Below are 12,317 nucleotides of genomic sequence, written 5' to 3'. Positions count from 1 at the left end.
CAATGAGCATTATACATTTGGTGATTGACAGATGACATGGACAAGGAATCGATACTGAAGTGGCACTTTCTGATGAATGAGTTTAAAACAAATCATAAATTAGGAGATCTTCATCAAACCATCTGGAAAATTAAGATTCGCAAATAAGGATATAACTTTGACGCTTGCATCACTGATTGATATTCACAGCACATTTGTGCTAATTAGTTGTGTATAAATGCAAGTATGTCACACGCTCTTCATTAGAAGCAATCACTTAAAATGGCATCATTTGTGCTTTCGGAAGCGGATTTCTTGTATGCAGTTATTTTCCAAAGGGATTCAAATGAGTGGAGGTATAAATGACATGTGCGGGACAGCAAGTATCCAATTCGGTGTGCATGGTGTGGGCCACGGGGTTCCATTACCCTGCCATTGGTGAGATGGAGATATCAATGGTGTTATAATACTGTCATAATATGTTCCAGGTGGGTGTTTCATAAAGCTGTTCGTAAGATAAGAGCGACTTTAAGAACGACTGGTGATCCTTTCTTTTGGTAAATGGTATTACACCATCGGCGATGGTTTAGCGCGTAAGAAAGGATCACCAGTCGTTCTTAAAGTCGCTCTTATATTACGAACAGCTTTATGAAACGGCCCCCTGGTAAACCAGGGGCAAACGCCACGAGGGGTGGTAGCGACGTCTGCCCCTGTTATTTTCAAGTACAAGAATAAAATTTTAAAATGGAGTGAAAGGAGTACGATGAGTAGGAAATCAGAGGTTTGACGCGTACAACTCTATTTAATTACCCCTGTCATTCAACCGAGAAAAAGCACGACATCGCATTAAGTCCCCTCTTCTCACCCCCCCCCCCCCATTCTAGAGTACCGCCCATGCAGGCATGGGTGAAGGTCGGGTAACCATAGTCTATGTGTTGTGATGGACATTATATGGATGATACTCTATTGCATGAGGCTGGATAATCAGTATAAGAGAAGAAAGAGATAGAAGCTTGTGTCATTTTTTTTTCGGAAAAGGTGTTTCATCTCCTCTTCAGGTCCCGTGTCAAATAAATTATATAAATTCTTGTAACTACTATGGTAACCTTGATTGTGATTGGCTCCTATGTCATGCCAAGGTTTATTTTCATTTGGTTCAATGCCAAGTCGTCCTACTGCCAACTCGTCTACTATCATTTGGTCTACCATCAGTTCTCCAATACCCACATGGTCTAATTGCCATTTCGTCCACTCACCATTGCGTCTAATAACCAGTTGGTCCCATAGCCTTTTACTAGTAGTCCATATACCATTTGGTCTATTTGGGCTTAGTGTTAACTGTGCAAATATAATGAAAGTAAAACGAATATTAGACCAATTGGTTATGAGACGAAACGATCATAGACGAACTGGTGATTAGACGAAGTGATGATTGGACTAAATGGTTGTTAGACGAAACATTGATGGACGGGATTGCATTAGACTAAATGAAGGTACACCATGTTATGAGTGGGTGAGTTGGCAGGGGACGAATTGGCAATCGCCCATGTCACTGGTTATTTTGATGTAACGGTACAGTTTTATTTTAATTTAAAGTATCCTTTTTATCGATTATTTCAGTGACATTTACAAACAGCCGCGAAATACAAGTAGAAATCGGACAAACAACTTCATAAAAAGACATCGAGGTTACCAGATAAATAAGTAATTCATAAACATATACATAAATCGATTAATCGATTCAACTGGTCCACTATTTTTTTTTTCAATTCACTGAAAAAAATTTAAGAAATGTAGAAAAATAAAGAAACAAAGAGTTGCACATTGCCATGATGGCTTTTACAGCTTTATGATTCAGACCCGCAAGTACGAATGGTGGATGAGATAGAGTGAACCGTTCGAATATGTTGCCATTATAATTGTTGTTTATGTCAATTTTTCATGTCAACACATGCAAGATGCATGCTTCTGAAATTGGAGATTTTTATGATATGAAAAAAAGGTTTCTTATGAGTAGATGGGAATACGCGTCTTTTTACATCTATTTTGGGATATTGGAAGCTGTGATAGACCAATCCATTTTGATTGACATAAGTTGCATTTACATACGATAATAATAATCTTGTGTAAAAAAACGCTGTCCAAAATGTATACACCAGTGTTTACTAAGTGAATCTAACATGAGTTGCAGTTTAAGATTTTAAACAACCATACTTAATTTATTGAAAATTGAATATTAAACTATTTTTTATTAAAACTTTGTTGTTTAAGATTTTAAATACTTGTTTAAACTGTTTGAACAACAGCGTTGTATCAACAATTAAAAAAACTGTTTACTGTGTAAAATCATCATATTCAGATTATATTTTTTGAATAAGGTACATTGTCATTTCATGTTCACAGTGTGGACACAAAGATAGTGTTCACAGTGCGAATCGTGTGTAGAGTGTGGATACCAAGACAGTGTTTGGTGTGGATCTTGTGAAGATAATGGACACCGAGACAGCGTTCAAAGTGTGGAACATGTGAAAAGTGCTGACTCCAAGACAGTATTTGGTGCGGGCTGTGTGACGAGTGTGGACACCAAGACAGTGTTCGGTGTGGATGGTGTGAAGAGTGTGGACACCAAGACAGCGTTCGGTGTGGATCTTGTAAAGAGTGTGCACATTAAGACAGTGTTCGGTGTGGATTATTTGAAGAGTGTGGACACCAAGACAGTGTTCGGTGTGGATTATGCGAAGAGTGTGGACACCAAGACAGTGTTCGGTGTGGATGGTGTGAAGAGTGTGGACATTAAGACAGTGTTCGCTGTGGATCATGTGAAGAGTGTGGACATTAAGACAGTAGTCACAGTGTGGATCGTGTGAAGAGTGTGGACACCAAGACAGTGGTCACAGTGTGGATCGTGTGAAGAGTGAGCACACCCAGACTGTGTCCAGAGTGTGGATCGAATGCAGAGTGTGGACACAACGACAGTGTTCACCATGTGTTCACATATTGCATTGCATGTGAAGATGTGACTCAAATTTATTTTTAGATGCTCAAATAACAAATCATTTCACCTTTCGTTCCGCAATCTGAACTCGCGCGACTGTGCGACACTGTGTTCTTTTCAGCAGGGGCATGTCTGTTACAAATACTATGTACGTTTCAGAATTCTTCACCGATTCTTGGTATACATCTTCCCAAGTATTATGATATTTCAGATTTCGCATTGTTTTTCTGATTTTATCGCAATAGTCTGCTCATCTGATTTCTTTCACAGTATGCGACGCATTCCTCCCGGATTTTACGAAGCTTCCAACAACAGGTGATAATCTTGAATTCATATTGATTGATAACCTTTGTCATTATATGAAAAGTGGAATAAAATTGAATATATGGGATGCGTATTCAATGTTGGGGTCATTTTGTCATCAGAAAAAACTACAAGCCACTCGAATATCAATAAATGATAATTCCTTCGACATACCAAAATTATTCAAGGTTCTAGTTAATAATAATAATAATGAGTATTTCTAATGCGCACTTTCTAATGGATCATTACTCAAGGCGCTACATATTCAATAAAAAAACATTGGAAATAATCACAATTAAAATCATCAAACATAACATTCATATGAGGAAAAGACATGGCCTTCACTAATATGATTGTGAAAATAGGTAATATTTGACACTTGAATGGAATATCTTAAGAGTGTTCATATTCCTGATAGTATTTGGCAGTCTATTCCACATAACTGGGGGCAGTTAGTAACATAATGTGCTTTACTAACAATTTCCTACATTGATATTTTCTACAGATTCATTCTACTACCTTTGTGATTTAAAAACCATCAAGGGGGAGGTACCATCATGACAGTGTTTTTGTTTTTTCATTCGCATTTTTTTTTTGGGGGGGGATTAGATAGTTAAATACATGAATTGAAAAACCATATCTATCATTTGAACTGTTGTTTTTCTATATAAAGCTGAATGCCCATTTCCTCTTGATATCTTGGTGGATACTGGGAGGATCAGTGCAAACTTCACTGCATCGAGTTATATTGACAACTATCCGCCTAACCAAACTGACGTGGAAAGCGCCGTGGTGTGGGTTCCATTTAATGATGCAAATGACGAGTGGTGGCAGGTATATAATATTTCATATTGCACGTCCTAAATGTACTCCTGTCTGATTAGTGCGAAGTAAGTCACGTGATAAGATAAAGATTTGAGGCCGTGTTCTGCTTATCCCTAATCTCTCAGTTACATAACCAGAGTTAGAATCAAAAGCTGTTTTAAAAGAAAAAAAGCCTTGTTTTTTATAGTTCAATCATCGTGTGGTTTATAAATCAAACCTCCAGCTTTTAGTTTGATGAAATAAACCATCACTTTCTCGGACATGTTAATGTAGACGGTATCGTTCTCTAGCCTAAGTAAAAAGCTCTACACCCTAATCGCCTCGAAAATAACAGCTTTTGTTCCGAGCTTCAAAATATTGTTATTTATCAATCACCGACTATGTCGGCATTCTCTCGATACTATGCTATTACAGGTATGTTACAGCGAGCGTGTCATTATCACTGGTCTGGTCACCCGTGGCAATGAACAGATGATGAATGGTGAAGGATGCTGGGTAAACTCATTTAAAGTGGACTACAGCTTAGATGAAGAGTACTGGTGGAACCTTTTGGATTACCAAGATAACCCGAGCAACCCTAAGGTAAAATGTCTTATTTTGACCTATTCATTTCTGTGATAAGCTTATGGGCACCTTAAAATCTATATTCAGATACCAATTTCCCCCATCACGACAAGAACGTTCCAGCATTACCCCCCCCCCCTTCTCGATCGCGAGGAATATTGCAAATTCAAATTCAAATTCAAATTCAAAATTTATTGATTATAATCACAAACATGTTGGATTGTTCTCAAAATTATACAATGAAACACAAACAGAAACAAAATAATTTAAATGATACACATAATATTATAATAAAACATACATAAAAAATACATAATAGGCATATATCTAATATGATACATAATAGGATATAGCACACTTTTTTACATAATAATATACATAATAAACATAAACATAATACAGTATGTGGAGTCTTAGGTCACATGACCTACTGAAATAATACATATTTACATCATAATGAATTAATACAAATTATAATAAGTACATTGTGATATTTAAAGGAAGAAGGGGAGCTTGAGGAGAATGGTAACAATAATAACAACAATAATAATGACAACAACAATATTAAAACATAAGCAGATCAATAATAACAAACTTTTCTACTTTTGTCTATTAGCCATATTCAGGTGAAAAAAAAAAAAAAATAAAAGGGTATAGGTAAGGGTAAATAATTACAATGTAAAGCACTTAAAAACCTTGAGTATTAGGCGCTATAAAAAGTTATATTATTATTATTATTTATTATTATTGCTATTGTTATCATTATTATCATTATTATTGTTATTATTATTATCACTATATTATTATTATCACTATTATTATTGTCATTATTTTTATTATGAATACATTACTTATTATGTTGCAAGAGCTCCAAACGTTTATCAAACATTGCACTTATTCCCTTAACTATTATTGCGTTTAAATCTATTTCGGAATTCGACATCATTAGTTTAAATTTATCATTATTGTTTAAGCTTTGGAAATCTGGTAATATTTCATTCAATTTAGAGTATAGTTCTAACCTGGGCTCTTTTAAACATGAGCAGGTGACAAGGAAGTGAGGTTCATCCTCTATACCGGCCTTGCATAGAGGACATATTCTTTCTTCTGGTTTTAGTTTCTTATATCTTCCTTCTTCAATCATAAGATTGCTATTACTTATTCTGAGTTTAGTGAATTTAGTTACATGTGACTTTTCTATGTCTAGTGATAAGTAATTTTCCATTTTGTATTCTAGTTTAAAGGTTTTATATGTTTGCAGTTTGGTGGAGTATTCGGTACTTTGTTCATTGCAGAGAGCGTCTTTCCATGATTTAATGTATCTGTCTTGGAGTTTGCTGTGTATAGCTTTTTTTAATCTGTTAATCGAATGATGGGAAAATAATGACGTAAGGGGCTGAATATAGCTAAATACCAAAAAATATCTATTTATCATATATTATTTTATCATTTCATTATATATTATTTTATCATTAAGATCTTCCATCTGTTCTTTGTCATTTGACGGACATTTTCATTGCAACTCTGTTTTTTTTAATCCTCCGTACGTTGTTATTAAGGCGAAAACTTCCTATGAAGATATGGTCAGTGAATTATTGCCGACATGCGTGTCGTTATAATTTTTTGAAAGCCTGTGATTCCGTATCGCTAAGTTTTTTTTATTCAGGTCCTGGATATTTTTCGCTTTGGTCCACCTCTGCCTAAAGAAATGGATATAATCGTCTTATGCAAATTCAACGTCTCGTGTATCAGTTGCCTGTCACTGTACAAATAGGGTTTTGAATAGGGCGAGGGTATCGCCAAGAAGTTCCTTTGCCTCCCTACCTGTTTTTTGTAGTCAGTGACATTATTGGTATTCTTGTACATTAGACACTTTAGTGAGAATGAACACGATGGGATAAATTGTTACGATATACCGATGGTACCCTAATAGTTCAACCAAGTTCTCCCAAACACTTTTTAAAATATGTCTCAACTCAGGAGTAACATAAATATAACTCGGTTACACTTCGTAATTCCGAAGGTTCGTAATTTCGTAACACGTATATTGCCTATACCTCGATGTTCGTTATTTCGAAAACGAAAAAGGGTTTGTTAATATGACATCTATCGGAGGATATGACATCTATCGGAGGATATGACATCTATCGGAGAATATGACATCTATCGGAGGGACAGACCAGGCGATGCCCATGGAGGTGTTTTTATCGCAGCCAAGAAAGATTTGATTTCTAGCAGAGTCGAAGAACTGGAGACAAACTGCGAGATTGTATGGTGCAAGCTTGAGATGGCTGGATCCAGGACGCTTCATATTGCATCATACTACAAACCACACGAAGGTGATGAAACCAGCCTGCTTGCGCTTGAACAATCACTGTCAAGATTGAATTCAAGTCAGCTTGTTGTCATCGGGGGCGACTTTAACCTTCCAGGCTGGGACTGGACAAGCCAGACAGTGAAAGCGTGCAGCCATCCTGCTCTTCATCATAAGTTTGGGGAAATGTTGGATGATCATGGCCTTACCCAACTCGTAGAAGAACCTACAAGACGGCATCACACTCTGGACTTGTTCCTCACCAACAATCCCACCCTTGCCTTCAACGTGTGTGTTCTTCCTGGCATATCGGATCATGACTGTCCTCTGCTCACCTTTGACATGAAACCATCAAGAAGACATCAAATGCCTAGAAAGGTTCCAGTCTACAGCAAAGCAGACTGGGAAGGGTTCAAGGACAGCATGTCAAAAGTAGCTGATGAAATATCATCCAAGCTCGAGGGAGCCTCCACTAGTGAATTGTGGGACATATTTCAAGCAGGAATCAAGAATGGTATAGAGGCACACATTCCTCATGCAATGTTGAAGCCCAGAGCCAACCTACCTTGGGTGACTGCAAGAATTAGAAAGCTCATCAAGAAAAGGAGTAGGGTTGTCAAGAAATGTAAAAACATCTTGAAATCCAGAGGACTTCTTCCATATAACCTTGAAGAGTATAGTAACAGTCTTAAGAAGATCATCCAGTCAGAGATCAGGAAAGAATACTGGAAATATCTTGAGTCTATCTTTGATGGATCTGATGATGAAGACAATCAATTCATGGCCATGAAACGATTTTGGAGCTTCATTAAGTTCAACCGAAGTGACAGTGGAGGAATTTCCCATCTTAAATCAGCTGGAAAGAAGCTTACTGACCCCACTGATAAGGCCAATGCACTCAACCATCAATTCCAATCAGTATTCACTGAAGAGACTCCAGTGCCTCCTGACTTGCTTCCCCCTTCTTCGCCTTATGAAACCATGCCAGATGTCATCATCACAACGAATGGTATCAAGAAACTGCTTGACAACCTGAAGCCAAGGAAAGCACCCGGTCCTGATGGCATCACTCCTCGAGTACTCAAGGAGCTATCAGGTGTTATCGCACCGTCCCTGAGGGATATCTTCAGGAAGTCCTATAGCACCGGGGAGATACCAGAGGACTGGAGAAATGCCAACGTAGTGCCTGTCTACAAGAAGGGAGATAGAGCGGAACCAAGCAACTACAGACCCATCTCACTAACTTGCATCGCATGTAAGTTGATGGAGCATATCCTTGCAAGTAACATCATGAAGCATGGAAACCACCAGGATATTTTGTACCCTCTTCAGCATGGCTTTAGACAACACAGGTCATGTGAGCTACAATTGTTAGGACTGGTAAGCGATCTGACCAACAACCTTCAAGGTGGAAAGCAGACAGACATCTTAGTGCTGGACTTTAGCAAGGCTTTTGACAAGGTCGGTCACCAGCGCCTTCTCCGGAAACTTGAGTTCTATGGAGTTAGAGGACATAACAACCGCTGGATTGCTAACTTTCTTCATAACAGGAAACAGCAGGTGCTCCTGGATGGTCGTAGTTCATCTCAAGTCGACGTAACTTCAGGCGTGCCACAGGGCTCTGTCCTCGGCCCCTGTCTCTTTCTCTACTACATCAATGACCTGCCTGATGAACTCAAGTCAAGAGTTCGACTGTTTGCTGATGATGCTATCATCTACCTCACAGTTCAGTCAGATGCTGATGCTGACCAGTTACAACAAGACCTCAACAGACTATGTGAGTGGACCAGTAAGTGGATGATGGAATTGAACACCAATAAGTGTGAAGTCATCACAGTCACCAGGAAGCGAAACAGGATTGTACACCAGTATAAACTCAAAGATGCTATCCTTACTCCTGTAGAAGCAACAAAGTATCTTGGTGTCACTATCACATCAGACCTGAAGTGGAACAGTCACATCAGCAATGTTTGTCAAAAGGCTAACAACACCCTTGCCTTCCTACGAAGAAACCTGCGAGTAAACTCTCCCAAGTTGAAAGCTACAGCATACCAATCACTCGTCAGACCTTTGGTGGAATATGCATCTACTGTCTGGGATCCATCAACCTCCAAGAACATCTACAAGCTTGAAATGATCCAACGCAGAGCAGCTAGATTCACGCTGAATCGATATCACAACACATCAAGTGTGTCATCGATGCTGCAGGAGCTAGGATGGACATCCCTTCAACAACGACGGGAAATCTCTCGCCTTGTGATGTTCTACAAGATCCACAACGAGCTTGTCCCATTCAACTCTGATGCATACATCACCAAATGTACCAGATCAACAAGAGCTGTTCACACTCAAGGATATCTGATGCCTCAATCAAGGACCCAACAACATCAATGCTCCTTCTTCCCCAGAACCATCAAGATGTGGAACACTCTCCCAGTAAATGTTGTGACAGCACCATCAACCGAAGCCTTTCGTCTGCAACTGACGAAAGGCAACAACAGCTAGATCAATACCTGTTTTTACTTGCACCATGTATATATTTGGCACATGCACTTTATCCTTGTGACACACACCTCACCAAGTTCTGCAAGAATCTTCAGGATTGAAGGAAGCAGACTACACAGAAGAAGAAGAAGAAGAAGAACCCGAACATTTGTGGCGTAATTCCGAAGGTTCGTTAATCCGAAAACGAATTGAGGTTCGTAATTCCGAAGGTTCGTTAGTCCGAAAACGAAATGAGGTTCGTAATTCCGAAGGTTCGTTAATCCAAAAATGAAATGAGGTTCGTAATTCCGAAGGTTCGTTAGTCCGAAAACGAAATGAACAACGAACCTCATTTCGTTTTCGGATAAACGAACCTTCGGAACAACGATCCTTATTTCGTTTTCGGATTAACGAACCTTCGGAATAACGAACCTCATTTCCTATTCGGATTGTCGAACCTTCGGAAAAACGAACCTTATTTCGCGTTCGGATTAACGAACCTTCGGAATATCTGAGCCTTCGGAATAGCGAAGCTTCGGAATTACGAATGTATACGCTATAACTCAGGTGATAGGTTGGGAAGAACATAATTTAAGAAGCAGATTATAAACCGGTACGAACTAAATTGGGTAGTTTTCGGTATAAGGATCGGAAATGGTTTATTAAAATCATCAAGAAGGCGACATAATAAAATGCCACAAATTATTATCAATATTTTTGTGTTTTTAAAAGCAAAAAGGTGTTAACCATCGGTCCTCAGACGTCATTTGGCCTCTTCATCTCTAAAAACCAAATGATACATTAATTTAATCTGAGGTGGCAGGCATAATCATTTTGTCCAAGGCATGAATTTAGTTTAATTAAAAATCACTGTTATTCATTATGGATTCCAATCAAGTGCTCATGTAGAGGAAAACAACCTATCGGCGTTATTAGACTATATCATTTGCTTTAAATGTAAGCTAAATTACCTTTATTAATTCCATGTGGTTACTGACATTGCATTATGACATTGTTTCGAAGTTTGTTTAGATGACATTCACTTTACATGGTGATGAGAGGCCACATTTTCCCTATCAACAATCCAGTGAGAAAATAGCTTCATGATTAGATTACCAAATTACTAACTCTAATGACATGGATGCAATTGACATTTTCATTAACATTGTAACAGCAATATTTAGAGCTCCGAAGCATTAATTCATCCCCATATGAATCATTATAGTCAAATGATATTACAGGTTACAGGGATAGAATAGATAAGAACACACCTTATAAACATGGTAAAACCATTAGATTCTTCAGTCCTTCGTATTATTTATTATCCTTTGATTGTACGAGTTTGATTGTTCTCTTCAGTAATCATGATTTATATTAGGCTATTTCAGGGTCTTGAAGTATCAAACGAATTATATAAAACAGACCTTTAAAAATAATTATTTTACAGAGGAATTCAAGATCATTTTGTTCCCTTTTTGTCAGTCGGGCACTGTGACTGTCTACCACTAATTAATAAAAAATCCTCTACTTTCTTTCTTTCAGCCTTCGTGCTGTCAGTTTGCACTGCTATGATTAGTCTGATATAGATATAGTATTTTGTTAACTGTCAGACATTCATTAAAACCATGTTTCCTTCGTGTTCCTAAGGTTAATTCATATTCATTTTTATATAAATTCATTACATTTTACAGTTATCTATATATATATATATATATGTTGATTTAGTTTTGGTATTGCTTAATTTCTGATGCTTTCTGATTATATATGCTTGTCTAATTAACTTTTATTTTAAAGGGATTCAGTGAAAACAGGTGTTTGGTCTGATTGGCTACCCCTTTTAGATATGCGAAATAATTGAATAAATAATCAATCAGAGAAATAAATAGATACATAAATACATATATAGTTAAATGCATGAATGAATGAATTGATTAATAATTGAATAAATAGTTAAGTAAATGATGAATGAATAAATAAATGAATGAATGAATAAATGAGTAAATAAATATGTATATAAATAAATCAGTGAATAAATGAATTAATAAATTTAAAAAATGAATGAATAGATAAATAAATAAAATAGGATTTTTTTCCCTTGCTACAGGAATTTCTCGCCAATGCTGAAGCGACGTGCAATACGACGATCTTTCTTCCATCGCCCCTCCGGACGAAATGCCTTCGAATACTCCCTGCAACATGGCGGAACGGGATATGTCTCTCGGTCGAGGTTCTTGGCTGTCTTGATAATGGTACGGGTAACACTGCGGGGGGGGGGCAGTCAAATATATAAATGAAGCCCGCGAGAACAAAATCTTGTTTAGGGGTTATTTTGCACAAATAGAAAAACTTGTTTAGTTGGTGTTTGGAAATAATTTGGTCACGCATGTGTACAGCAATAATAATAATAATAATAATAATAATATATGATTTGTATGGCGCCAAATCCATAAGAATATCAAATGCTCTAGGCGCACTAGTGCAAAGTAGAGGTGAAAAAGAAGGAAAAGTATTTAGATTAAAAGTGCTGAAGACAAATAGAAGGGATAAATATCAATTGTAGGCCAAATTAAACATATAGGTTTTAAGATTAGATTTAAACAAATACATTTGACTGCCCCCCCCCTCCCCCGGATAACACTACGGTCACACCAAACAACCGACTCCAGACCGATACAAACGTTATTATCCATGCCATACCCTTGAACGATTTGGAGTCTACGATTAGAGGGACTGCAGCACAAATTAAGAATATACTACATAGGGCTATAGGGAAATTGAGAAGGAGGGGAAAAGAAGGAGGGAAATTGTATCATGTATGTTTTATTTAATTAAAGTGACGTACTTGATTTTTTT

The 12,317-nt window shown here is 37.5% G+C and overlaps 1 protein-coding gene across 1 annotated transcript in view; it reads left to right on the top strand.

Moving 5' to 3' along the window:
* The window catches only part of LOC121422386, an 87,856-nt gene that overhangs the window by 16,968 nt on the left and 58,571 nt on the right, over positions 1-12,317 (top strand). The window contains exons 7-10 of the mRNA XM_041617393.1: positions 3,245-3,289; positions 3,951-4,111; positions 4,517-4,684; positions 11,569-11,713. Coding sequence (XP_041473327.1) covers positions 3,245-3,289; positions 3,951-4,111; positions 4,517-4,684; positions 11,569-11,713 — 519 coding nt within the window. The remainder of the gene's footprint in view (positions 1-3,244; positions 3,290-3,950; positions 4,112-4,516; positions 4,685-11,568; positions 11,714-12,317) is intronic.

Source organism: Lytechinus variegatus, chromosome 10, assembly GCF_018143015.1.
Source record: "Lytechinus variegatus isolate NC3 chromosome 10, Lvar_3.0, whole genome shotgun sequence".
NCBI lineage: Eukaryota > Metazoa > Echinodermata > Echinoidea > Temnopleuroida > Toxopneustidae > Lytechinus > Lytechinus variegatus.
This window is presented reverse-complemented; position numbering and strand designations above follow the sequence as displayed.